This window comes from Ambystoma mexicanum, chromosome 10 (assembly GCF_040938575.1).
Source record: "Ambystoma mexicanum isolate Mex_15411 chromosome 10, UKY_AmexF1_1, whole genome shotgun sequence".
NCBI classification, from domain to species: domain Eukaryota; kingdom Metazoa; phylum Chordata; class Amphibia; order Caudata; family Ambystomatidae; genus Ambystoma; species Ambystoma mexicanum.
Window position 1 is genome coordinate 317,170,693 of NC_090932.1, and position 26,240 is coordinate 317,196,932.

The 26,240-nt window shown below is 44.8% G+C and overlaps 1 protein-coding gene across 2 annotated transcripts in view; it reads left to right on the forward strand.

Annotated features, from left to right (window-relative positions):
- ADAM9 (ADAM metallopeptidase domain 9) overlaps positions 1–26,240 on the forward strand; it is a 1,404,333-nt gene that overhangs the window by 368,911 nt on the left and 1,009,182 nt on the right. For both annotated transcript variants that reach the window (XM_069617919.1, XM_069617920.1), the window contains exon 6: positions 12,405–12,606. In XM_069617919.1, the coding sequence (XP_069474020.1) occupies positions 12,405–12,606 (202 nt within the window). The remainder of the gene's footprint in view (positions 1–12,404; positions 12,607–26,240) is intronic.

The following is a 26,240-nucleotide window of genomic DNA, read 5'->3' on the forward strand; positions in this document are numbered from 1 at the left end:
GAAGAAGGGGATTTTCTATTGTCGCTGGACTTGAAGGATGCCTATTTCCACATCCCCATTCACAAGGGAGACCGCAAGTTTCTGCACTTCGTGGTTCAAGGACAACATTACCAGTTCAAGGCCCTCCCCTTCGGATTGAAGTCAGCGCCAAGGGTTCTTACCAAGTGCCTGGCGCCAGTGGCGGCACGGCTGCGTCCACACGGGCTCCACGGTTACCCCTACCTGGACGACAGGCTCATCCGAGCGAAATCGAGGCAGATTGCCGTCCAACACACAGCGAAGCTGACAGAGCTGGGGTTCTCGTGAACAATGCGAAGTCCTACATGGTGCCATCGCAAGATGCGCTGTTTCTGGGGTCTCGGCTGAACATGGTGTTGTGCCTGGCGTCTCCATCGGAGGAGAGGATAGCGGCCATCCTGTGCAAGGTACAACGGCTGTTGACCCTGAAGATTGCAAGGTTGAGCTCCATCAAGTCCCTTCTCGGCATGATGTCGTCATGCATATACGTCATTTGGTTGTGCAGGCTAGGGATGCGCCCACTGCAAGAGTTCCTCGATGGCCGTTGGATTCAGGTATTGGGAAACTTCGAGGACAAGATCACTCTTAACGAGAGTTTCCTTTGAGCGATACAGTGGTTGGGAGTCCACGTGCATCTGTCGGCGGGCGCAGACTTCCAGACCCCACCTCATCAGGAGACGGTCACGACGGACACCTCCCTGGAAGGATGGGGCGTGCACACCGGAAGTCTCCACGCAAGAGGCCTGTGGCTGCTGGAGGAGAAATCGTTGCATATCAACATACTGGAGCTGTGGGCAGTGTTTGGGCCCTCAAGTCTTTCCTTCCGTCCCTCAAGGGCAAGGAAGGTGGCACAGGTCTTCATGGACAACACCACCACAATGTTCTACATCTGGAAGCAGGGGGGGGCACTAGATCCACAGCGCTCTCCAGAGAGGTGCAGGACGTATGGCGCTGGGCTATTGCCCAGAGGATGTTCCTCGTCCCGTTTCATCTGGCAGGAGTGAAGAACACTGTCACAGACACCCTCAGCAGGGAGCTGTGCTCTTGCCATGAGTTGGAGCTTTGGCAGGATCAAGTGGATCTTCTGTTCCGACAATGGGACAATCCCCAGATTGATATGTTTGCGACAGCAATAAACACCAAGTGCCAGAGGTTCGCCAGCAGGTTTCCCTAGCCGGGGAGCATGGGTGACACATTCTCATTCCCCTGGGATGGCCTGTTCCTGTATGCGTTCCCTCCGTCGACGTTGCTTCTTCGACTAGTCAATCAACTCAGACAGTCCCGGTGCAGGATGATCCTCGTTGCACCGGCGTGGCTGAGACAGATAAGGTACCCGGACCTTCTGGACTTGTCAGCGTCCTCTCCAGTTAAGCTTCCGGCGGCCGCAGATCTCACCAGAGAAGGAGGCACGATTCTGCACCACGATCCTGGGTAGCTGAAGTTTCAGGCCTGGCTCTTGCAGCACTAGAGTTTGGGGGATACGATATCCCGGCAGACTGCAAGGAGGTGCTTGCCAAGGCCAGGGCTTCGTCTACACTGAAATGCTACGGACATAAGTGGAAGAGGTTCACCGTCTGGTGCTGTGCACAGAAGATCGACCCTCTGTGAATTACCGCTCCACAGGTGCTGCTGTATATGCTGTCACTGGCCAAAGCAGGTCTGGCTCATACTTCCATCAAGGTTCATCTGGCAGCTATCTCCCGCTACACCAGAGCTCTGGGACGGTCGTCGTTATGGTTACACCGTCTGGTCAAGGAGTTCATCAAAGGACTTTCTGTTTGTTCCCGCCGGTGAAGGGCCCGGCCCCGGCGTGGGAGCTCAGTGTGGTTCTGACTAGGCTCATGAGTCCTCCTTTCGAGGCTATGCACTCAGCACGGCTGAAGTTTTATTTGTGGAAGACAGCGTTCCTAGTGGCCATCACCTCTGCACGACGAGTGGGAGAGATTCAGGCCCTGTCCTGTATGCCACCTTACTTGGCTTTTCACGACACGAGAGTGGTGCTGCGGACGCCCCCCTCCTTCATGCCCAAGGTGCCGTTGGACTTTCATCTAAACAAGACCTTGGTGTTAACTGTGTTTTTTCCGACACCTTCGTCGCCGGCTGAAAGGACTTTGCACTCGGTGGATGTGGCTAGAGCGCTGAAGTTCTATGTGGACCCCACGAAGAGTTTCCAGAAGACGTTGCAACTTTTTGTGAACTTTGGCCCTGTGAATACTGGGAAGGCCCTCCACTCACTGCGTGATGGCGATCAGTCGCCGCCACTCATCTCCATCACCCTGTTGAGCATCTTCCATGGGGTCTCAAGGAGAGCCATTTTGGGATTTTAACACCGCTCATGGACTCAGTAATTCGCCAAATGTTCACCCACTCGTGCCACTATTGTTCCCACAGCCCTGGTGTCTTTTTGGCATGCATCCCAGAGCTCGTGTTTGCTAAAATTTGGTGGCGCTTGAACGTGGTTTCAGGGCAGAGCGACGTGGAGAGCGATCACTCCTTTCTTTCCGCAACAGTGCACCCAAAATCATTTTGTTTTGTTTACATAGTAAAAAAATTATATAAATTCATGATATACAGTACTTACCGTGGATATTTGCAAAATTGGCAAACACACAATGCACCTTCTACCCCAATACAAGACCCATCCCTTTGTCGACAGAACTCTGGGTGATTTCTTTCTTTTTTCCAATCGCTGATATGCCTAAAGAGCACTCATTGCACATCTGCACGGTGAGGCGCCAGTAAAACAGAGTGCATAGTGATGTAGGGGGATGTGTGAAAGCTCATCTACGTTTCTGCAGGCTTCACTCACACTAAGTTAGATTGGCAAGTGGACTTAACATGGACTTCTGAATGAGGAGTGCGAGTGAGAGATGGGTCCCAATACCACCTTCTTTTTGTCCTTGTGTTTGTTTTATTTCATTTATTACATAATTTAAAAATCTGGCTTCTTTAAGAAAACGTGTGCTAATCTTCTTGATGTTAATGGTGTCAAAGGTAGTACAGTATGAGGTTAGAGCATATGTATCCATAACATTTGCTTTGCACATAACATGATTCTGCTGCAACTAATCTTGCAGCTTGGATGGCCGAGGAGAAAAGTTGAGCAAGGGTTAACAATTACCACTCCATGTTCTTTGCAACATTCTAAACTCCTTGCCATCCATCGCAGATTTATTTATTTAATTTAAATAACCACATTCAGTACAGTAGCCTTTGATGCTCTTTTTTATGGGGCTTTTTGCTTTTATTTAATGTATTCCGTTGTGTGCTTGAGGAGGGCATCCAGCACTTGCTTCAGGATGCGAGTGACTAAAGGTGGTGATATGCCATGCATGTACCCCATTGTGTGCTGGTTGGTGGCTGTGGAAAGGAAGTGGAGCACCGACACTACCTTCAGTAGAGGGGGGGATGGCGGTGCGTATATCAATGAGGCTGACAATCGTGTATCATGTCCACGATGGTGTTGATGGTGTCCCGGTCCAGACGGTACAGGGTGTGGTTGTGCTCCGGGGTTGGGTTGGAGGGACTGGTCTGATGTTTGGGATTGGGGGCTGCATGCGTGGTTACGCTGGCTGCACTGGTGGGGCATGCTGGGCCTGTCTCACCCTCCTTCTCCTGCTGCATCTCCTCTGTGGTGCCTGCTGTTGGTGTTGGTGTTGGTGTTGTTGTTGGTGTTGCAATGCATGCATGTCCTCCTGCTGAAGTGTTGATGCTACTATTGGATTGATCTTGGTGTGGAAAGGGGTGTGGTGTGTGGCTGTGCTCATTTTGGTCAGGCCCAGACTCCATTGCCTCTACCTGTGCTGATGGTGTGCACCTGTGGCAGTTGGGAACACTTTTTTTTAATTTAATGTTGTTTTGGTCAAGAATTTAATCTGACCTTTCAACATACATGTACAAAAAATAATTAAAACATAATAATAAAATAATATTACAGAACATAGACCAATTACATGATTTGTATTCTGATTATCTTTTCTTTACATTTAAGCTAGAATAAAAGTATGTTAATTCATGTTTGACATCAATTACATGATTTACATTCTGATGTTTTTCCTTACATTTAAACTAGAATGAAAGTGTATTAATTCATGTGTGACCAAAAAGAAACAGCCTTGTCATCTAGTCTATAGATCTCAGAATTACTACTAGGTTTGATCTTCAGTTGATTGAGATATTTTACAACAGCATATCTTAGGCATTTAGAATTTCCCATAAACAGTCTTGACCATAATTCATCCAAATACAATGCATGATTAGTGTCAAACAAATGCTTAAAATAGAAGATTTGTAAAGATAACAAGGCTTCACATTCAACCAGTATTGTTTTCAAAGTTTTGCTGATTTTCATACAGAATCGACATTGAAGGTTGTTCTCCGAGGTTCTACCCCATTTGACCAATATTTCATTTGTAGGCCAGATATTTAACCTAAATATCAGAAAATCAGAGCGTTGAGATGGATTAGGAGATTGAATTAGATATTTCTCAGCTTGGCCAAAAACCTTGAGAGAAAATGGATTTTGATTTAATTTTTGTATTGCCGAACATGCCATTCTTGTTTTGTTCCAATCATACCTCCAAAGTTTAGTTTAAGCTTTGTTTGGATTTGCTATTAATAGCTCTTGGGTTATGTTAGCGCTAGTCAGAATTTCACAAGCAAAAGTATGCCAACTCTTAGCAAATAAATCATTGGATGTTAGCAGATAATTGGACAGCATCAAGAGTAGACCATTGTTATTTTCCTTCATTATGCATTTCTATACAATTGGCAAATTTTCCAATTGTAGATTGCATAAACGGAAATAAGCCCCAATTCATGTCTGATAACACACATAGATTCGGACATGGGTAGTACCAATGACTTCTTCCAGTACAAGCTTTCAAATTTTGACCAATAGGAGTTAGACACTTTTTTGTCTCAAAGCCATAAAGTATGGTAGGTGTATATTTTTGTTTAAAATACATAATCAAAGGATTGATGGAAAATTTGCAGGACTTTTTATGAATAGGACTCATTTGAGACAGGGCCGTTTTCTGTTTTAAGGTGCTCGTCGTAAGGTCTGTCAGAGATATGATCATTAACACAGATACCCAGATAGATGTAAGTATGCACTACCTGTAGAGCAACATTTTGTATGCTCCACTGATAGTTTTTTTGTCTTTTTTTGTCCCAAATTGGATAACTTGTGTCTTCCTGAGATTAATGCTGATACAGTTTTTGGTAGCATAAGTATCTAGAACATTCAGAATATTACGCAGACCAATAGGTGTTTGAGATATAAGAACCATATCGTCAGCGTAAAGAAGCCATTTGATTCTTGAACCTTGGCGCTTGACAAGATCAGTGATTACACTAGAGAAACCAAAACCAACATCCCAGATGAAAAACTTAAATAGGGCAGATGCCAAAAGGCAGTCCTGTTTCAAGCCTTGAGTAGTTCTTATAGGTACGGACAGTAGACCAAGGTTATTTAGCCTGATTTGAATGGATGTGTTTGAATGAAATGCAACAATCCATTTTAGTATGAACCAAGGACACTCTAGATCTAATAACTTTTTGAAGAGTAATTCCCTCGGAACAAGGTCAAAGGCTGACCTAAAGTCAACAAAGGCAACATATGTTGGTTGTTTGTTCCGTTTCCCTTGCATAATAATGGCATTCAAAATCGCTAAATGAATTGCCGTACCTAACCCAGGAATAAAACCCGTTTGACAGGGATCTCGATAGTTCAATCTGTCTAGCTATTTGTTAAATTCTTTCAGAATCATTCAGGCAAAAAATGTTCCTGGGCAATCTAAGAGCCCAATTGGTCGGTAGGATGTTGGTTTTGAGCGATCTCCTTTTTTAAATATGGGGAGGATCACGGATGTTTGCCAAGATGGAGGCAAATTCCCCACTCTCATGACCTCTTTAAAGATAATATATAAGATATCGGCCCATATATCCTTATCCTGTTTAATTAGTGAATTATGAAGGCCATCTGGCCCTGCTGCTCGAGAGGTACTCAATTTAGATATATAGTGTAATATGTCCTCTCAGCCAAATTGTACTGTATGGTCGCAAATAACTTTATCCCACTCTAGACAGATATCAGGCAACGGAGAACGATAGATGTTAATGAAATGCGATTCCCACTCGCTTTCTGAGATAGAGTTGATTTGAACTGTTGCCTGATGCTGTTGGCATGCAGGATTCAAGAGTGCCCATATGCCCACTGATGATTTCAGGATGATTTGTTTTAACATTGTTTCCCCATCACGCTGATATTGAAGCGTGCGACGACTGAAAAGCCATCTTTTATACATTTTTTTTAACCGTTTTATTTCTTCCCGGTTAGTTGCTGAAAATTCTTTGGGAGCCCTTAGTAATATTTTCGATGATTTCTTAATTCACTCTTTTTATGTTTTACCTCGATGTCAAAGGTATGAGTATGATTTGGGCGAGAGCCCGGAGCAATTGAATTTTTAGATGAAAATAATTGCATGCCATGGATATAACAAGGGCTGTCTTCCACAGTGGAATCACCATGAGCATTACTCAAATTTCGCTTAAAGAGAAGCAATTTAGCTCTTGACCATTTTATGCGATTCCCCGAGTTATTAACTTGGAGATTCTCTAAGTTTGAATTGTGAATTCTGGATGTCAGTGTAGGCCACTTACAAATCACAACTAGTTGACTATGATCGCTCATTATTGTGGATCTTATTTTTAGAGAAATGATATTAGAGAAGAGCTGATTATTAACATAAATGTAATCCAGTGTGGAGTGACCACCCTCATTATGCTATGTAGCTCCATGGGGAACATCACCTGGGACAGAACCATTCAACATCACAAAATTCCTATTCTGCATTAGCATTAACCAGCGATACTCATCAATTGTACGAGATGATGTAGATGTAGAAACAACTAATAAATGCATGTTCAAATCACCCATTATAAAAAGTTCAATATGGATTTATCAAGAGAAAGTTGGTCCAGGATGTTATTAAGATGGTCAAAGAATTCATCTGAAGATAAGTGTTTCTTGCCCCAGTAGATATGAACAATTGCACAAGTAATTATGCTTTGTTTGAATTTCGTAATTTGGAAACAGGGCGAAGAAGATTAATGCAATATAACTGCAAAATCTCGATCTTTTCGGAAGGCTGTCATGAGACACACCATTGGTCTGCCGGTGAGAGTGATAATGGCAGGCACCAGGTAGATTTCATATAAATCCCAAATGGGGAGGAGGCGTAACCAGGTTTCCTGGAGAACAATGATGTCATATTGTAAGAGATCAAAATTACTATTATTAATGAGGTGTTTAAAACCCCTAGTGTTCCAGGAGACCAGGTTAACAAATTCATTCCTCTGGGATTGTTATGATGTTCCATCACAATTTCGATTCACCCATGCCTCATAGGAGTTTGGTTCTGAATTCACTTGAACAATAGATTTGTCTCCATATATTCTAGATTGAGGCAAAATAGAGTTAACCGTCATCTGCTCTTTCATAGGTGCATCTTGACTCAAAATGAAACTTAAATTATAGAAAGCCGTCCGGGCCAGCCATAGGGTATTAAGTATCACACCCGACCGGATGTACAGGCGAGCCTCAGAAAGGTCGGGTGGATTAGTAAATTCAACAAGATCGATGTCAGCAGAAGTGAAATCCTCCAATGCTGTAATCTCTGCACATATGTTTAAGATGCTTGCGCGGTTCAGATCATACTTGATAAAAGGATGACCTCGACATTTAATCAATAGTCGATGGTGTTTTTTAAATTGCGCTTGGTTCTTAGAGATGGGAGGTGGGGGTCTAGGCTCATTGTTATGTGCTAAATTTGGTCTCGCATCTACTGATTTATAAGAACTCATATTCGCCATTTCATGATCTCGACTTGGAAAGCTCAGTCCTTTCAAAAGGGGTTTGACATTGGGGTAAGTACTTTGTGTCATGTGAGTGGTATCATTAATCAGACCAGGGTGCGATTGCAGCCATAAGCTGCTTAATATTTTCATTTTCCCTGTTGTAGTTCGCAAAAGATGTTCGTATTTCATTGCGAAGCTCCTGTAAAGTACACTCTGTGTTATGATTGTTACATCTTGTGACTGTCCATTATCAACAGACAGATTAGCTCCTTGTCGCTGGGTAGTATTTACAATGTCAGATGAATGCGGTGTCCCTGAGAAAACCTTTACTTGGTATTCATTCACCATTTGTGTAGCTAATAAAGTAGTTGTCGGGTTTGGATTAGAAGTGAAGTTTGGAGCTTTCACGAATGACGTTGAGGCAGAGACCGCCAAGAGACCATCCAGTGGTTTATACACTAAAGACTCTTTTGTTTGACGCTCAGTGTCTTGTTTAAACTGTAAACGTCTTTTTTTTCTTCGCTGCCGTGAGCAGTCTTGAAACCTTTTTGTGTTTGGCACTAGAGGGCAACTTGTTAGGAATTTGTACTGATTTAGATGTAAAGGTACAATTTATACCGCTTGAAAGAGCATTTTTGGAACTAAAAAACATTGGAGCCAAAGTAGTTGTCAATTTTTGCTCAGGAATGAGGATTGTGGTTGATGGGCCATCATCCATATTTAACAGCAAAGCTTTTTGAGAACCATCAACAACAACAATATCAGAATGAGGCGCAGATGACACAGGCTTTAGAAGACCATCAACAACAACAATATCAGAATGAGGAGCAAAAGACACAGGCACAATTGGTACAAAATGCTTTAGAGGGACTATGTCAGCATGGTTAGTTTGAGTGCCTCAATTAATGTGGTTGGATGAGCAAGTAGAATCTGATTGCACCTTTAAACCTATCTCTCGAATAATGTATTCATGAGATTGTAGCATACGATCAGTTTGATGTTTGATTTTGTCATCTAACGTTTCATATAGCTTAGCCAATCAAAGTAGTGCTGTGTTCATAGCAGTTAAAGTGTTATTGAGGGCAGCTGCTTCGGGAAAGGAGAATCTATTGTCCCTATTCAGGGTCTGGGGGTCTTGAATGAAATATGGATGGCCACCTACGGGTTCATGAAATTGAGAACGTCTGGGAGTGGGAGCTACAAAAGAAAGAGACCGATTGGATACACTAGAGGATTTATCAAACATGACTGGTGATTTATGCAGTTCTTGTTTATCATTATCCTCCGGCTTGTTTAGTAAAACTGGATTAGAAATATCAATAGGAGGGCTCGACCTGCGAGATCTATCATTGAGTTGTATCAAGCCACCATTATTGGAACAAATATATTGCACGTCAGGAGTAGAAGGTTCATGGGGACTTGAAGAATTGAATAACTCAATCGCCTCTGCGTCGATTTCACCAGTTAATATAAGTTTCTCAAATTCCTTTCTTAATAAATGCTGAGCTTGTACTGAACATAAAGGCGGATTTATAGTTAATGGTTCAACTGATGCCTGAAGTGAACCAGCATGTGTTTCTAGGATCTGGGTGACACATATCTCACCAGATTTACACGCTAGAGCTATAGAGGCATCAGCGATTTCCTTACTAGACACAATTTCAGAAATCGCATTTAGCTCATGAACATCACTCTGAACTGAAGATTCCTTCAGCAGTGCTTCTACAGGCAAAGAGCACAATGCTTTTAACTTCGGAATGGTGTTTGTAGTCATAGGGAGTGCTTTTTGACTCTTTGTACCATCAGATTGTCAAAAGGAGCGAATATCAACATTGAGGGAAATTGACCTTTTTTTTCTTCTCTTGGTTCTCTTTAAGTCTCTTTGCAAAGAAGACCTTTCGAGATTCCAAGGGAGAGATATCATATGGACCAGCACCAATTTTTGGCATGCCTGATTTTAAGGACATAATTGATTTAGACATGTTACAAGGGGAAACCATAAATTCAAGTTAGTTAACACGTACCTGAGAAGTCAAAAAGATGACAGCTGATGTGTGTAATAAGGTGAAGAATGATGAAAAAGGGTTTCATACTCCACTCTGCACCCTTTGCTGCTAGAATTCAATATCATGGGCACTCACAGCTGCCAGTAGCAGGCTTCAATATTATATCAGCTTAAAGCAGGCATACAAATCCAGGCATACCCAGAAATATCTGCCCGAGAAGACCAACAATAGGAAATGAAGGGGCCTGACGGCCCGCCCCGCGCACCGCGAACAGCAAACAGTACTTAGTTGTACTTGGTGCGCGGCACGGGTGGGCCCGGATGTGTGTATTTAAAGAGGATTGTTGGCCGTCACGGAGGCAAGGGGGCGGAGCCTCCTTCCAGGAAGAGCCTTCTTGTTTGCGGCAAGTCAGGCATGCCAGGTGTCACCAAAAAAGACGTCCTCCTGGGCTATTTACTCAGTGACAATACGGAGAGAGAGGAAAACACAGAGATTCCCAATGGGTCTGCGACCGAGCGATCGGCTCCAGCAGGCTCCAGCGACTTCAGCAAACAGTACTTAGTTGGGAACACTGCACATGGCATTTTATGGTTGGTCAGAGATGCCGGTATTTATGGCATGCCGGAAACCACTTTTAACACCTTCATGATGCTGGTATTTGCATGTCCGCTTCACTTGTGATCTCCTCCAGTTTATGGCATGCCGCTATTGCCAGTATGATGGCCCTCGTGCCCGCGCCCGTACCGCTATTAGAGTCACTGTTATTTACGGTGCCGCTAATAGCGGTTTGGCTGATCGGAATAGCCCGTAGCGGTAAGCGATGCCGGTAATCCTTTACCGGCATCGTTTATCCCTTACCTCCAACCTCGGAATGAGGCCCTTTGTCTCTTAGTGGTTGCATGAATGAAAGCACGTTGTCGAAGTTCTCCGAACACTGGGCACACATAAAGGCCAATTATATAGATTACAATACGTAACTAATTGAACATGGACAACAAAGTTGCTTACCTTGCGACCTTTATACCTTACTGAAGTGCCGAACGGAAAAGAATATTTAAACCATAATTCGGCACCATTTTGAATACAGCACCGAAGGAAAATACTTTCCTATGAAGAAAATAAGAGAAATTAAGCATTTTCCATACAACTAAATACAATGGGCCTCATTACGACCCTGGCGGTAAGGGGTTAACGCCAGCGTTAGCTGCGCCGACCCCTTACCGCCAATTACGAGGTCCCCTAGCGCCATGGTGCTTTTAACACCTGCTTTTAGCGGGTGTTAAAATCCATGGCGCTAAGGGACCATGGAGTTAATTACGCCACCGTAATTTACGGTGGCGTAATTAACGCCTTCCCCACTCCCATTATGCCCTATGGGGCAAAAATGGGAATGGGGAAGGGTAAATGGGGATTGGGGACTTACCGCCCCGCCTAGGTCGGAATGGGGCGGTAAGTCCGCCAACCACCATGGCGTAAACGTAGTTTACGCCATGGTGGTAAAGTCACGGCCCAGGCGGTAACTTACCGCCTGGGTCGTAATGAGGCCCAATGTGTGCTAATTCCTAAAGTGAAGGAAAGGTGCATAGCAAGCAACTTTCAAATATGTCATCTCTACAGAACAATTAAGCATAATTACAGAGAAGCCAATGAACAATGAACTTTAAAGTGAGTGCAACTTTAAAACCAAGCCAGAGAACCCAATGTGCATTATTTCCCAAAGTGAATGGAACTTTGGGAAGTGAACTTTACGAACTTGGTGAATTTAACTGAACTACTTTAAAAAGGTAAATTTAACTGAACTGCCAATTTCAAACAAAATATTTTGTGCTCCAAAGACCAGCAATAATGCAGAGGGTGCAAGTGTGGCACAGAATATTAAAAAGACACCCTCATAGTACTACATCATTGAAATTATGTCTTGGGGAAGGGATCCCTGAGATTGGAACTGTTTATTTGTCCTGAGGACGGAGTCTCAGGATATTTTGTGCTTTGAACTGTGTTTTGAAACTTGGGGATGGGAACCCTGAGTATTGGACAAAAGTAGATTAGTTTAGAACTCAAGGTCATCCTAAGACATTTTATAACAACAGTGTTATGCTTGTGGAAGGAAGCCGAAAGAAAGCTGCAAGCTGAACCAAGCTCTGAACCTTATATTGAACACTATTTTGTTGGTTACTGACATCCCTTCAGATAGTGTAAGATTAGTTGTGAGAGCAAGTGTATGTTTTGGATACAGACAGATTCCTAAGTTGAACTTGTTGACTTTGACTTTACTTAGTTTTGGTTTGGTAGGGAAATACCACCCTAGTATCAAGCAAGATATGTGTTTCTCAATCCTGACATTTAAGTTAATAAATGTGTTTGCTTTGAACTTTGAATCTGTTGTCTGTGTCTTACTCCAAGACGCCCTCACATTACTACTCATCTTTTTGCCTCAAACCACCCTGCTTTTTCATAAATGTGTTAGTTATCAGTTAGACCTCATAGATAACAGCATTTAACGCATGTTTACATTCACAGGGGAATGCTGCATTTAGAGAATATCAGCTATGGAGTGGAACCCGTAGAGTCATCCTCTGATTTTCAGCACCTCATATATCGATTGGAAAATGTGCAGATTGAACCTATGATGTGTGGGGCAACACAGAGTTTTTCTTTTGGCATCCCTAAGGAAAATGAAACTGATGAACTACACCCTCCTACCATGAGCCAGCTACTCCGGGTAAGTGTACACTTATTTTATTGAATGTTTTAATTTTGATCTATCATGTCATTAATGTTCACATATTATTACAACTTCTTGTGAAAAGTAAAACTTTGATGATATTAGTGTGGTCTATTTTTGACATTTGAAAACATTTCATGTGTTTCTTATTGTTTATGCAAGTATACGTCAAATATGTTTTTTTTATTTCTGTAGTCTTTTGAAATGTTAAAGATGACATTTGTTCTTCACACTGATTACAACACTTTTATACAATGCAGCATTGAATTGAAATTTTTATTTATTTGTTTGTTTGTTTGTTTATTTATTTGTATAGCGCTCCAGACCCAGGGGTAAAAGGGCACTTAGGTAAATGGTTACAGGATACAGTTTATACATTTGGATATATTTTACAGTTTATACAATTTATACAATTTAGAAAGTTTATACACATTTATGGTACATAACAATACAATCAGGGCGTGGAGGAGAGAGTGAATGCTGGGGTATGCGAATGTGATGTTATGATTGGGACAGTGTGGTGTTGGTTTTGTTCAGAATCCAAGAGATGATATGGTTTCTAAATGATTTGGAAAGTTGAGATGGTTTTGATGTCTAGTGGTAGAGTATTCCAGAGTTGGGAGACTAGAACCGGGAAGCTAGTTCCGCCGGCTCCTTTTGAGGAAAATTTGGGCAATGTTTAAAGCCGCTTGTAATGCGTTGTTTTGGAGGACTTGCAATTTATTGATTATGGATTTTTAGCGCCTAAGTATAAGCTGTTACAGTAGTCCAATTTGGACTATATAAGAGCCCTAGCCAGTATGAGGCAGCTATTAGAGGACAGAAACGTTCTGTAGGTCCTAATCAGCTTACCTGTGTAGGCAGTGGCTGAGGCAGTCATGTTGGTTTGTTTGGAGAGGTTGGTATTGGCATCAAGGTAGAAACCAAGGGTTTTTACGCTTTTTGCTATAGGTATGGTATTTCCATCAATAATGATGCTGTTGTAGTTAGGGCTAAGTTTCAACAGGTTATTGGGTGAACTGACGAGGAGTAATTCAGTCTTATCATCATTCAGGCAGAGGCCGTGTGTGGCCATCCATGCCTGAATGATAGTGAAGACTTTGTTGATCCGGTTGACGTCAGAGTTGTTGTTACCTGATATAGTTAGAAGTATCTGGGTGTCATCTGCGTAGTTGGTGTAGGTGACACCCAGATGGTCCAGTTTATCAAATAGAGGCTTTGTAAAAATGTTGTACAAGGATGGTGAAACACAAGAACCTTGTGGGACACCACATGTGATGGGGATCGGGTCGGCCGCCGCTGAGGGTGAGAATACCCGCATGGTTCTGTTTGCGAGGAAGGATTAAATCCAGGTGACAGCAGAACGGGAGAAGTGTCTTGCCGACGACAGGTGGTTACAAAGGATTTTATGATCAACCAGGTCGAAGGCTGCTGAGAGGTCTAAGAGAAGTAGGATGGCGGCACTGCCTTTATCTTTAAGTTCATCAATCTGACTTTTGAGATCAACAAAGGCCGTTTCAGTTCCATGTTGCGGTCTAAAGCCAGATTGGTGGATTCCTAGTAGTTGGTTTGTCTCTAGATAGTCTTGAATTTGCAGGTAGGCAACTATATCTAGAATTTTCAGAAGGAACGGGACAGTATTTAGTGGTCTGTAATTAGTGGGTATTGATGGGTCTAATGTTTGGTTTTTTTAGAAGTGGGATAACCCAAGATTGTTTCAGGTTGCTTGGAACTGTATTACTGGCAAATGATGAGTTTATTAGTTTGGTAAGGAATGGGGATAGGTCTCTGGCTGCGTCTTTTATAATTTGATAATTTGAGCGGGCAGTTGTCCCCTTTGCAATTGGACGTGTCAGAGAGGTTATTATTTTTTGTACTTCAGGTATATTTACCTTCTTGAAAGTGAAGGCTGATTTGAGGTCAAAGGTTGGTGGTGTGATAGGAATGGTAGACTTACTGCCAGTAAGTTGTTGACTTTTGTTCTCTATTTTAGTTTGGAGCCCTGTGATTTTGTTATCGAGGGCATTCTGGATGCTAGTGCACCAGGGTTTGTCCTTCGTACAGGTATCTACAGGGGGACTGGGGCTTTCAAGTTCCTTTAGAATGTTAAACAGTTCTTTAGTACTAGATCCTGCCTGGTTTATCCTGGAGTTGAAGGATTCCTTTTTGGTCCAAATCATCTCATTTTTGTATAGTGATGTGATATTAGTGAGATTGGTTCTGTTTTCTATGGAGGGTGCCATTTTCCACAGCATCTCAAGTTTTCTTTTTTTGTTTTAAGTAGTTTGAGTTCGGGGGTGTACCAGGAGTTCAGGTGTGCTCTAGGTTTCCCTTTGCGTATTTTCAATGGGGCAATGGTGTCTATGGCTTTAGACATGGCCTCGTTATAGGTACGGACCAAAAGGTTAAGGTCATCTGTGGCAGGTAGTGCGTCGAGTATGGGTACTACCAGGGGTATTAAAGCCTCAGCAGTAATGTTACGCTTATTCCTAGTGGGACTTGCTGGAGCTTGGATGATTTTTTGGGCTCTATGTTGTTAATATAAAGGTCTAGCTAAAGGAGATGGTGATCAGTCCATACAAGTGGTAGGGGGTCTTTGCAGGTAATATTACAGTTAAGGGCAGCTACCCAGCCAGGATCCTGCATTTCAGATGGGTGGGTTGAACGCTGAGCTGTGTAAAGCCATGCTCAGCTAGTGCAGTGGCCACAGAGGAAGCTGGGGAGTCATTTGAGTCATTGTACCCAAGGTTGAAGTCCCCAAGGATGATAATTTGTGCCAATAGTTTGGAATTCTCGGCTACTAGAGAGGCGATGTCTTCTTTGAAAGAGCCTGGATGACCTGGGGGCCTATGTATTAGGTGAATAGTAATTATGCTTTTGGGAGATGTTTGCCATTTGACTGTAAGCTGTTCACATGATTTGAGTGGAGAAGAAGTGGCTAATCTGATGTCTAGTGAGGATTTAAAGATAATAGCTACGCCTCCTCCTCGAGCATTGGTTTGTTTATGTTACTAAAATGTATAGAGCACACCACTGCCATTTGCATGATCCTTAATACAATTTAATTAGAGAGGCACCCAAGATGGCGGACATATAACCGCAGTCTGAGTACAATTCTGCCACACTATTCGCCAACACACCTATCCCTAACCACCCTGATGTTTACCTTGTATTTTATGCACGTTATATTTAATATCGGAGGGAGTATGGTTCGGACTTGGCCTGAGCGGAACCCTATGAATTGCAAGCACTAGACCTCACTTAGCAGTGTGTCGTACTTTGAATATACCATTCTTTTTATCCCAGCCCCTAGGCAGCAGTGGGGCACGGACAACCTCAGACACTTTTCTCTGAGACAATACTCGTCAGACTGGCAAGAAACAAGTAGCTGAGAAATGGATATCATAGCTTAATCAGTGGTTGAGAAGTTGGCAATCAACTTTCTTAATGGAGATGCTCAAGGTCAAGAAGCAGACAGCCAAACCTAGAGGACCTAGTGGCCCTCGATTATAGATTTCCAAGGAATAAAGTTGACAATCTCCAACCACAAAAGTCTACAATAAGAGGAACCATGGAGGGCTTGCTCAAAGTGTTTATACTTATTCAAGAATAAAGAGACTCTGTAGTGAATCTAGGTCGACCCATTCCACAGGATCCTGACACAGTGGCAGCTGTGCGACACTGCCCATTATTTTGATTGGGCTGTAACGCTGTTATTACAAGGTCAAGATCATGTTGCAGGTCAGAAAATAGGGAGAGATATATGTATAATGTGAGTAGTCTGACTTCAGTGTAGAAAACAAAAGCTTGTGAAATTCTTTGACAAAGTAAATGAATTTTAATACATTTCTATAGCTGAACTCCACCCTGCTTGGGGATCTTTAGGCACTGGTCACCGAATTGCAGCAGCAGATCAGGAGGTGTTTCAGTTTATATTGGGATCAAAAACAAAGAAGTAGCCAGATGTTGCACGGGATCTTGACCAGCAGAAGATTTAAAACATTGGACACCACTTACAAACTGAAAGTTAAATGCCTCAGGGACGAAAGGAATTGTGTTCCCACTTCTTAAATCCAGGGAATGTGTATGTTTGGAAGTGCATTAATAACATCAGGGGCAGAGGAATTCAGACACTTATACGCCAAACAAGCTAGCTTAAAATTAATTCTGTCTCCTACACTTAACCAATGTTGTAATCCTTCAGAGGCAGTGACATGATGTTTTTTCCTAAGATATGAACTTGCCACTTTTCTGCACTGTGGGTTTTGTTAAGTTTTTCAGTTAACCTTCCCCTGATGCCAGCATATAGGGCATTAACATAATCTCGGTTGTATGTGATATTACCGAAGCAAATTTCAGAGTGGTACATTTCACTGCAACCAAAATACAGAAAAAATACAGAATTTTCTTTTTTGTTTTTTATTTGGGGTGGCCCCCCGACCACCCTGTTTTTCTGTCATTACGAACCTCCTCTTTTTCTATCCTCATAACCCAACCCAATCCATTTTAACACCTTACCCCACTACCCTATATATATTTATTTAATATTGTCTGTATTATCTGGTAATATGGCTGCAATGAAATGTACCACTCTGAAATTTGCTTCGGTAAATTGACTGGGTACCATAATCTCTTAAAGAGCAACGTCCATGCTCAGAGAAAATTTGCTAACTCCAGCTTGATCAGATGATTAAATTACCATTATGTGTTTGTGAGCAAACTCATGCTTTTATCACACTTCCCGAAGGAAAAGTCAAAGTCCAAAATTAATTTATTTCAAAAAAGGTCTGTCCGAACAACATATTGAACAATCCCCATGTATAGAAAATGAGATTAGAATTCATCCATGTTTTTTGCTGTATTGCAGTTTAAGCTCTTAGCTGTCAATTTGGTATATGGCAAAATGGGTAATTTTCTGATATTTGTTAATATGACAACAACATTGTGTCATAAATCTCACCTGTAATTTTTGTGCTTTTTCACAAGCAGTTTTTTCATCCACTCTGCTCTTCTTTTCCTCCCCTTTGCTTCCTTATGCTTGCAAACCTTACAACTTCCTCCCTTCAACTCAGTTTTCAAACTTATTTTTATTAGCATTTCCAACAATAACACAACAACCTCCCCCGCCTCCTGCCCCACCTTTCCCCCCACCCCTGCTCCCAACCGTACAGAGACAGTGGACATCTAAACACAGTTGCAGCATCATATCATTCGCCAGAATCAAACCAACCCCATCACCTGTAGTCTCTGTGGGCCCTAAAGTCATCTCAGAGAAACATCAAGGCCATTTTGGAGGTCCCCCTGAATCGAGTAAGTCACCCGCTCCTTTGCCACAAAGGACCATATCTTGGCCATCCACTCCTGCTCCGTAGGGAGCACCTTGCTCTTCCCTTTCTGTGCCACTAATAGCAAGGCTGCTATCATATAGGTTTTTCTTTGCGCCTTCGATGACAATACCTTAATGACATCGCCCATCCCCAACATCGCCTGCTCAAAGCTCCTATGAATCTGCTATGAATCTGCTTGCCAAAGATCCCTTTCATAGCCGCATTAGCTGAGGCCTAGAAAGCTTGTATGTCCTTGCACTCCCACCAAACATGTTCCCAGGACCCCACTGCCCTTGACTCCCTCAATATTTGTCTGATACCGCGAGGTACCATTTATGTAGCTTTTCAGGTGTAAGATGCCATTGAACCATTACTTTGATCCACACTTTATGGATATGAATTGCTCTTGTTAATTTGGGTATACTCTCCCAAAGGCAGACCCATTGATCTTCATGTATAGTGTGCCTGAAGGTGACCACCCATTGTTTCATGTACAGCCAGTCCGGTTGGCTTGGGCAGTCAGAGGAGATTTTGTAAAGAGCGGCTTTCATATGTTTTTTCCGAGAGTTTGTCGTCACGTACCTTTCAGAGAGAGGTGTGCTCCCTAACTGCTGCCTCTTTAATCCTTGGGTTCATTAATCAATGTCCCAGCTGTGAGTAGCAGAGTCTCTCTCCATCCCCCAAACTGAAGTGTTGTTTGCATTGCATAAATGTTTTGTTCTCCTGGCCCTCCACTATGTCTCTCAATTTGCAGCACCCGCCTCATCCCACCAGATGACCGCTCCCCTCTCCCTTCCTGGCCCAAACTGCAGCCTCCGAAAAAGAGGTTTAAAGGGGGAAGGAAATGTCGTCGGCCCCACCAGGCAGACCAGAGTCCCACGCAGTTCCCACTGAGGCCGTGATCCAGCTTAAATACATGTTCTTGGGCCTGCCTGATCGTACACACCAGAGAACCTCCTCCAGGGACCTCCCCACAACCCCTCTATCCATCCGTCTCCAAATCTTGCTTTGGTCCTCTGTAAACCACTCCCGTACGACCCTCATTTGAGCCTCTTGGTATTACAGCTGAATGTTGGGTGCCCCCATGTCACCCCTGTGCCTGGGAGCACGGAGCACTTCCATCAAGACCCTCTGTTTTCTATTACTTCAAATGAAGGACTGATCTGTTTCACTAGGACCTTGAAGAATTTCTGCAGAACCGGAATAGGGAGGGCCTGGAATGAGGACAAGATCTTGGGAAGTATCACCATCTTGAGGGTATTGACCCTCCCCAACCACTATATAGATAACGGTCCCCACTCCTTCAACATGCTCCTCACTGATTTCAGCAGGTGGCCTTCGTTGGCCTGATATAGAGAGTCCAGGGATCCAGTAATGTGAATCCCTAAATATTTAATGCTTTTTTCCACCCGTATATAGGGGCAGGATGTTTGCACCCCCTGAAGCTGAGCTTCGGACAAAGTCAAATATAGTATTTCGAAGGGATTGTGTCCTCCGACGTATTCCTTATCTTTGATAATATGTTTCCAGCTTGCTGGCCACGAAAAAAAATTCTGTAGAGGGCGCTGCGTGTCGACGTCCGCCGAGTCGATGTCCCTCGACAGCCACCGTATCGGCGCCGACATCATCATGCCCATAAATAGCCACGCGCTGCGTCCGTTGCTCAGTTCCGTTTTTCCGCGCTTTGTGGGGCCTCGGAACGTCGTTGCTCAGTTCAGTCAGGATAACTACTATATCTACTCGAATAATACCTTCTCGTTCTCGATGGCATCTTCATTGGAACCGACGACGCCGCGATCCGGCTTCAAGAAATGTCGAGACTGCGGTAAAAAAATGTCGATAACGGATCCACACAGGATCTGCTTGTGGTGCTTGGGATCCGAGCACCATTGTTCGGAGTGTGATGACTGCATGTCCATGACGGCGAAAGCCTTGAAGGAGCGCAAGGGGAAGCTCGAGAGAGGTAAGTCAGTCAAAATCTCCTCGAAGGTTTCTTCGGCTGAGTCGAGGCATTCGTCTCCTCGCCGTCGAAAACATTCCCATTCTAGATCTCGAAGTAGCTCCCACCATTCGTCGAGATCAAGACACTCAAAAAAGAGACGTCAAAGATCCCCTTCCTCGTCGTCTTCTGTGTCCCCAGAAAGGGTCTCCTGTCCCACTAAACACAGCTCTCAAGCTGAGTGGGAGGAATTCAGAAAGAAAATGTTAAGCGTCTTCAAGAACGCGGCCTCGACCCCCTCGAAGACAGCTGAGGGTGATACCCCGGGTGAAAAACCCAAAAAATCAAAACGCAGCGAGTCGCAGCACCCGGCGAAACATTCCACCCGAGAGCGCCACGAGCCATCGGGTAAGAAGGCACCATCTTCGACGCCGTCGTCGAAGATTCCTTCGATGCACGGATCTGCGCCATCGACGCCGTTGCCGAAGGGTTCCTCGACGCATCGGTCGATCGACTCGACACCATCGTCGACGCCGACATCGACGCCGATGAAAGAGAAGACCAAGGCCACTCCACAGCCAACGGTGATTCCAAAGGCCTCCGGCACGACGCCGAGACCGTCGTCGATGTCCTCGAGTAGGATCCCGATCCTCTCGAGTTCTTCGAGACCCCTTCCAGTTTTTTCGACGCCGTTCTCGGCGCCTTCGAAGCCTGTCACATCGGCGTCGACGACATCGACGTTTTCTCGCCCAATAATGACGAGTTTGGCTCCTTCTGCCTTAGAGATGGGTTTTACACCATTTCAGAGGTCAGAGTACCCTGGACTATCTTCAATTTATGAAGAGGGGGAAGATTCTGACCAGGAAACATTTGGGTTACAGAGGACCACACTGCCTATTTCAGAGGATTTCACCTCTGAGGAAAGAAGGCTGAAGGACCTACAGGAGTCACTACATGAGGCAAGTGGGCTGGACACTTCCCCAGAAGTGGAATTTGTTAAACCAGACCCAGGGGAACATGCCGAAACACCCTATAGAACCCTTATGGCAAGAATTATTGAATTTATGGGTTGGTCTGCGCCTTCACCTGTTTTTCAACAGGATGACATAACAGACATATTAGACAAAGGTCCACAGGAGGACCCTGTGGTCCCCTTCCATGCAGCCTTAAAAAGGAAAATTACATCTAATTGGGAAACTCCTGAAGTTATCCCTGCGGTCAATAAATGATTGTCAGCCAAGTATAGGGTAGCGGCTGCTGACCCTGAATACTTATCAAAACACCCGACTCCAGAGAGCCTGGTGGTTCAAGCGGCAACTTCATCTAGCAGTAGGACCGCTTTCCCTACTGTCCCACAGGATAGAGAAGACAAGAGGTACGATTCTATGGCGAAGAAAGTATTCTCTGCTTGTAGTATGGCGTTGAAGTCCATCAACGCCACCTGTACGCTTGCCAGGTTCAGTCACACACTGTGGGAGTGTGCTTCATCAGCGGCTGACTGCATACCCGAAGGAGAGGAAAAGGAAGCCTTCCTTAACATTATTAAAGATGGCAAAGATGCCATGTGCGAATCACTTCAAACTGGCATCGATTCCGCTGACAGTATCAGCAGGGCCATGGCGGCAAGTACAACAATCCGCAGGCATGAGTGGTTGCGAAAGTCTGGCTTTGCTCCAGATGTACAGGCCAGACTTTTGAATATGCCCTTTGACGGCTCTTCACTATTCTGGAAAAAGGCTGATGACAGTCTGGAAAAGTTGCAGACTTCTGAAGCAGCAGCAAAAACTTTAGGAGCTGCTATCCGCCAAATTCCTTTTCGCCCCTCAGGAACCTCTGGGAGAGGAAACTCCTTTCGCTATAATTCCGCATTCGGGAAAGGCAGAGGACAGCCGGCTCAAAGAGGCCAAAGGAGATCCACCCGAGGTGGACAGGTCAAAAGTACTAAGGCCGCAGCAGCAGCAGGTGCCTCTTTACCCTCTGCATCTGCAACAGCCGCCCCCAAACCACTCTGAGGCCTTCCCACACAATACACCTGTAGGGGGCAGGTTAACTCACCATCTGACAGAATGGCAGGCTATTACGTCAGATGCTTGGGCATTGGAGACAGTTGCCCAGTGTTACTGCCTACCCTTTCTACACATTCCTCAGAGTCATCCACCAGGGAACAGCTCTCTAAAAGTTCCAGATCCACTCCTCTTGCAGGAAATTATAGACCTGCTAGAGAAAGGTGCCATAGAACCGGTACCTGTAGCGGACAGGAACAAGGGCTGGTACTCCCCCTACTTTCTCATACCAAAGAAGGACGGAGGACTGAGACCCATCCTGGACTTACGAGAATTGAACAAGTTCCTCAGGAAGGACAAGTTCAAGATGGTAACTCTCTCTCAGATCCTTCAGGCCCTCCAGCTCCAGGACTGGCTGGTATCTCTGGACCTTCAGGATGCTTATTTCCATGTGCCAATCCATCTCAAACACAGGAAATACCTGAGGTTCGCAATTGGCGACTCTCATTATCAATTCCGAGTTCTGCCATTTGGGCTGACCTCCGCCCCAAGGGTCTTCATCAAGCTGATGTCGGTAGTGGCGGCGAGTCTAAGGAGGGAAGGGATCCACGTCTACCCCTACCTGGATGATTGGCTGATCAGGGCTGTATCTTCGGAACAGGCCCAGGCCCAGCTAGATTATGTCTGCCCCTTCCTTCAGAAACTGGCCTTCTCCCTCAATTTAAAGAAGTCACAGATGATACCATCACAGAGACTCCAGTTCATTGGAGCGGTCCTGGACACTTCCCTGGGAAAAGCCTCGCCACCAGAGGTGAGGGCTCAAGATATTCTACAGATGGTCACCAAGTTTCAAAATGCCCAACGTCTCCCAGCCTTCGACTTTTTGAGGTTGCTAGGCTTCATGGCATCCTGCATCTTCCTTGTGCCAGAGGCCTGCCTGAGAATGAGCTCTCTTCAGTGGGCACTGAGAAGTCAGTGGTCGCAATTCTCAGGGAGAATGACAAATCTCCTCCAGATTCCGGACAAGGTAGCCCGCGACCTTCAATGGTGGGCCTATCCAGAGAACATCTTGAAAGGAGAACTGTTTTGGCAACCATGGCCGGAGATGACAGTAGTCACAGACGACTCACTCACGGGGTGGGGAGCCCATGCCAACGATTTGACCGTCAGCGGTCGTTGGTCTCCATCGGAGTCCAGACTACACATCAACCTATTGGAGCTGAGAGCAATCAGACTAGCGCTGAAAGCTTTCCTGTCACCAGTACAGGGGAGAAATGTCCTGATAATGACGGACAACACGGTGGCCATGCACTACCTCAACAAAAGAGGAGGCATAGGATCACTGCCACTGTGCAGAGAGGCGATGCAGCTCTGGTTTTGGGCAATCCAAGAAGGAATCTCTCCATCGGCAGTCCACCTAGCCGGAGAGAAGAACTTGACAGCGGACGCTCTGAGCAGGCAGAGCACAGTCTCCCACGAGTGGGAGCTAGCTCAGGAAGTCCTTCAAGAGATCTTCACCCTTTGGGAAACCCCTCAGGTGGATCTGTTCGCCACAAACACCAACAGGAAGTGCGATCTGTTCTGGTCAAGGGTATTTCCCCCGAGAGGAGCTCTGGAAGACACATTCATAGTGGACTGGGAGTTTCCACTCCTTTACGCGTTTCCACCAGTCCCTGTTATTCCTCAAATGATCTGGAGGTTGAGAAGATTCTGGAAAACCATGATCCTAATTGCCCCGGACTGGGCCAGGGGAACGTGGTACCCGGACCTTCTAGATATGTCCATCTGCCCTCCAATCCGTCTTCCACTCAAAGAGAATCTTCTCTCGCAGAAGGGAGGTCAGGTTCTCCATCCAGACACCAGAACCCTCAACCTTCACGCTTCGCTTCTGAAAGGGTGAGGTACAAGGATTGGGATCTCCCTGATGACGTCATGGAGGTGTTGCTTTCGGCCAGAAGGCCAGAAACAAAGTCTTTATACCGCTGCCGTTGGAACAAATTTTGCAGCTGGTGTAGGGAAGAGAATATCGACCCTTTTTCATGTGGTACACCAACAGTGTTATCGTTTCTACTCTACTTGGCAAACTCAGGCCTTCAAGTTGGCACTGTAAAAGGCTATCTCGCAGCGCTTTCTATCTTCAAGCGCACTGCGGAGGAACCATCGTATTTCAAACGTCCTTTAGTGGTACAATTTCTCAAGGGATTAACTAATGTTTATCCTCCAAAACCATTCCAGGTTCCCTTATGGGACTTAAATTTAGTCTTAAACTTCCTAATGGGCACTCTTCATTCGAACCACTTCACTCTTGTGCGCTGAGATTTCTTACGCTTAAAACTGTCCTATTGGTAGCACTAATATCTGCTAGGAGGGTGAGCGAGCTACAAGCTCTCTCCTGTAAACCCCCACGTACAATCTTCCACAAGGACAAAGTTGTCCTACAGGTGAAGCCTAATTTCCTCCCAAAGGTGGTTTCTGAATTTCATATTACTCAGAAAATTACCTTACCTTCGTTCTACCCTCCTCCCCATCCGGGGAAAGAGGAGGAAAGGCTACATAGGCTGGACCCAAGGCGAGCTCTCAGCTTTTACATCAGCAGAATGGCTAGGATCAGGCAAGCAGACCAACTGTTTGTAGGATACTCAGGTCACAAGTTGGGGCTACCCATAACAAAACAAACCATCTCCAGGTCGATTATTTTGGCCATTCTGGAATGTTACAAACTGGCAGGGAAAGAGCCACCCCAAAATCTCAGGGCTCATTCAACCAGGGGTATTGCAGCCTCTTCGGCTCTCCAAAGAGGGGGAACGGTCCAAGAGATATGTGCGGCTGCCACATGGTCGTCCGCACATACATTCACAAAATTTTACAATCTGGATTCCTCCACTACTCAAGAGACCAGATTTGGCAAGGCCGTATTACATTCGGTCCATCCCTAAAGGGATACATAACATTCTCACTCGCACCTCCAATTACATGCCACTGCTATGGGAGTCTATCAAAGATAAGGAATACGTCGGAGGACACAATCCCTTCGAAGAACCAGTTACTTCTTACCTTGTAACGTTCTTTCGACGGGATGTTCCTCCGACGTATTCCTTATCGCCCCTCCCAACAATCCCCGCAGTGATACTTCCCTTGTGGTTGCAGCTTACGCTCCTTCAAGGTCAATAACCAATTCAGGCATGAATTTTCTTATGCTACAAAACGGAACTGAGCAACGGACGCAGTGCGTGGCTATTTATGGGCATGATGACATTGGCGCCGATACGGTGGCCGTCGAGGGACATCGACTCGGTGGACGTCGACGGGCAGCACCCTCTACAGAAAAAATTTCCGAGGCCAGCAAGCTGGAAACATATTATCAAAGACAAGGAATACGTCGGAGGAACATCCCGTCGAAAGAACGTTACAAGATAAGAAGTAACTTGTTCTTCTGATTTGTGGCATTAATCTTCAGGCTTGCCACGGAGCCGAAGTCTTGGAGTTCCCCAGTGATCACCGGTAACGTTGTCTCCGGACTGGAGATCGCGAAGAGCATGTCATCCGCGAAAGCCATCACCTTGTGCTCCTCTCCCCCAAAGCTAATGCCCTTAATGTCTGGCGCTGACCGTAGGTGTGCCAGAAATGGTTCCAAATGGATCGCATAAAGAAGCAGAGAAAGTAGACACTGCTGCTTGGTACACCGGGACACCCGAATCCCCTGAGATAGGAGGCCGTTAATTGTTAGCTGCTGGGAGGGAGATTGGTAATTGGCTTGGACCATCTGCAAGAATTTAGACCCAAATCCCCATAACCTCTAGCGATCAAAAGAGGAAAGACCACTTGACACAGGCAAACGGGCAAACGCCTTTTAATTGTCTTAAGGCCAACAGCATGGCAGGGGTCCTGGTTATGTTGACTTTCTCGAAGAGGTGGCAGATTCATTGCGTGTGTCAAATGTTTGCTGGTGGCGGATAAAACCTGACTGGTCCGTATGGATCATTTTGGGGAGTAATTTTTCTAAGTGGGTTACCAGAATCTTAGTATATAATTTAGGATAATTATTAATTAAAGCAATGGGGCGGTATGATCCACACATCATGATTTCCTTGTTGGCCTTTCCATTAGAAGCACCACCTTTGCTTCCTCCATCGTCAGGGTAAAATGCCACAAGCTCCCAAAGGAGTTTAACAGTGGAACTAATCTCAGGATCAGTGTTTCCTCAAACATTTTATAAAAACTCCCTGGGAAACCATCTGGGCAAGGAAATAATCGCAGCCCTCACCTCCTCAGGGGTAATATCTTCCTCCAGTTCCTCCCTTACCACTGAGTTAATTTCATGTAGGGGACATTGAGAGACATATGAACCTTGGGCCTCCCCCT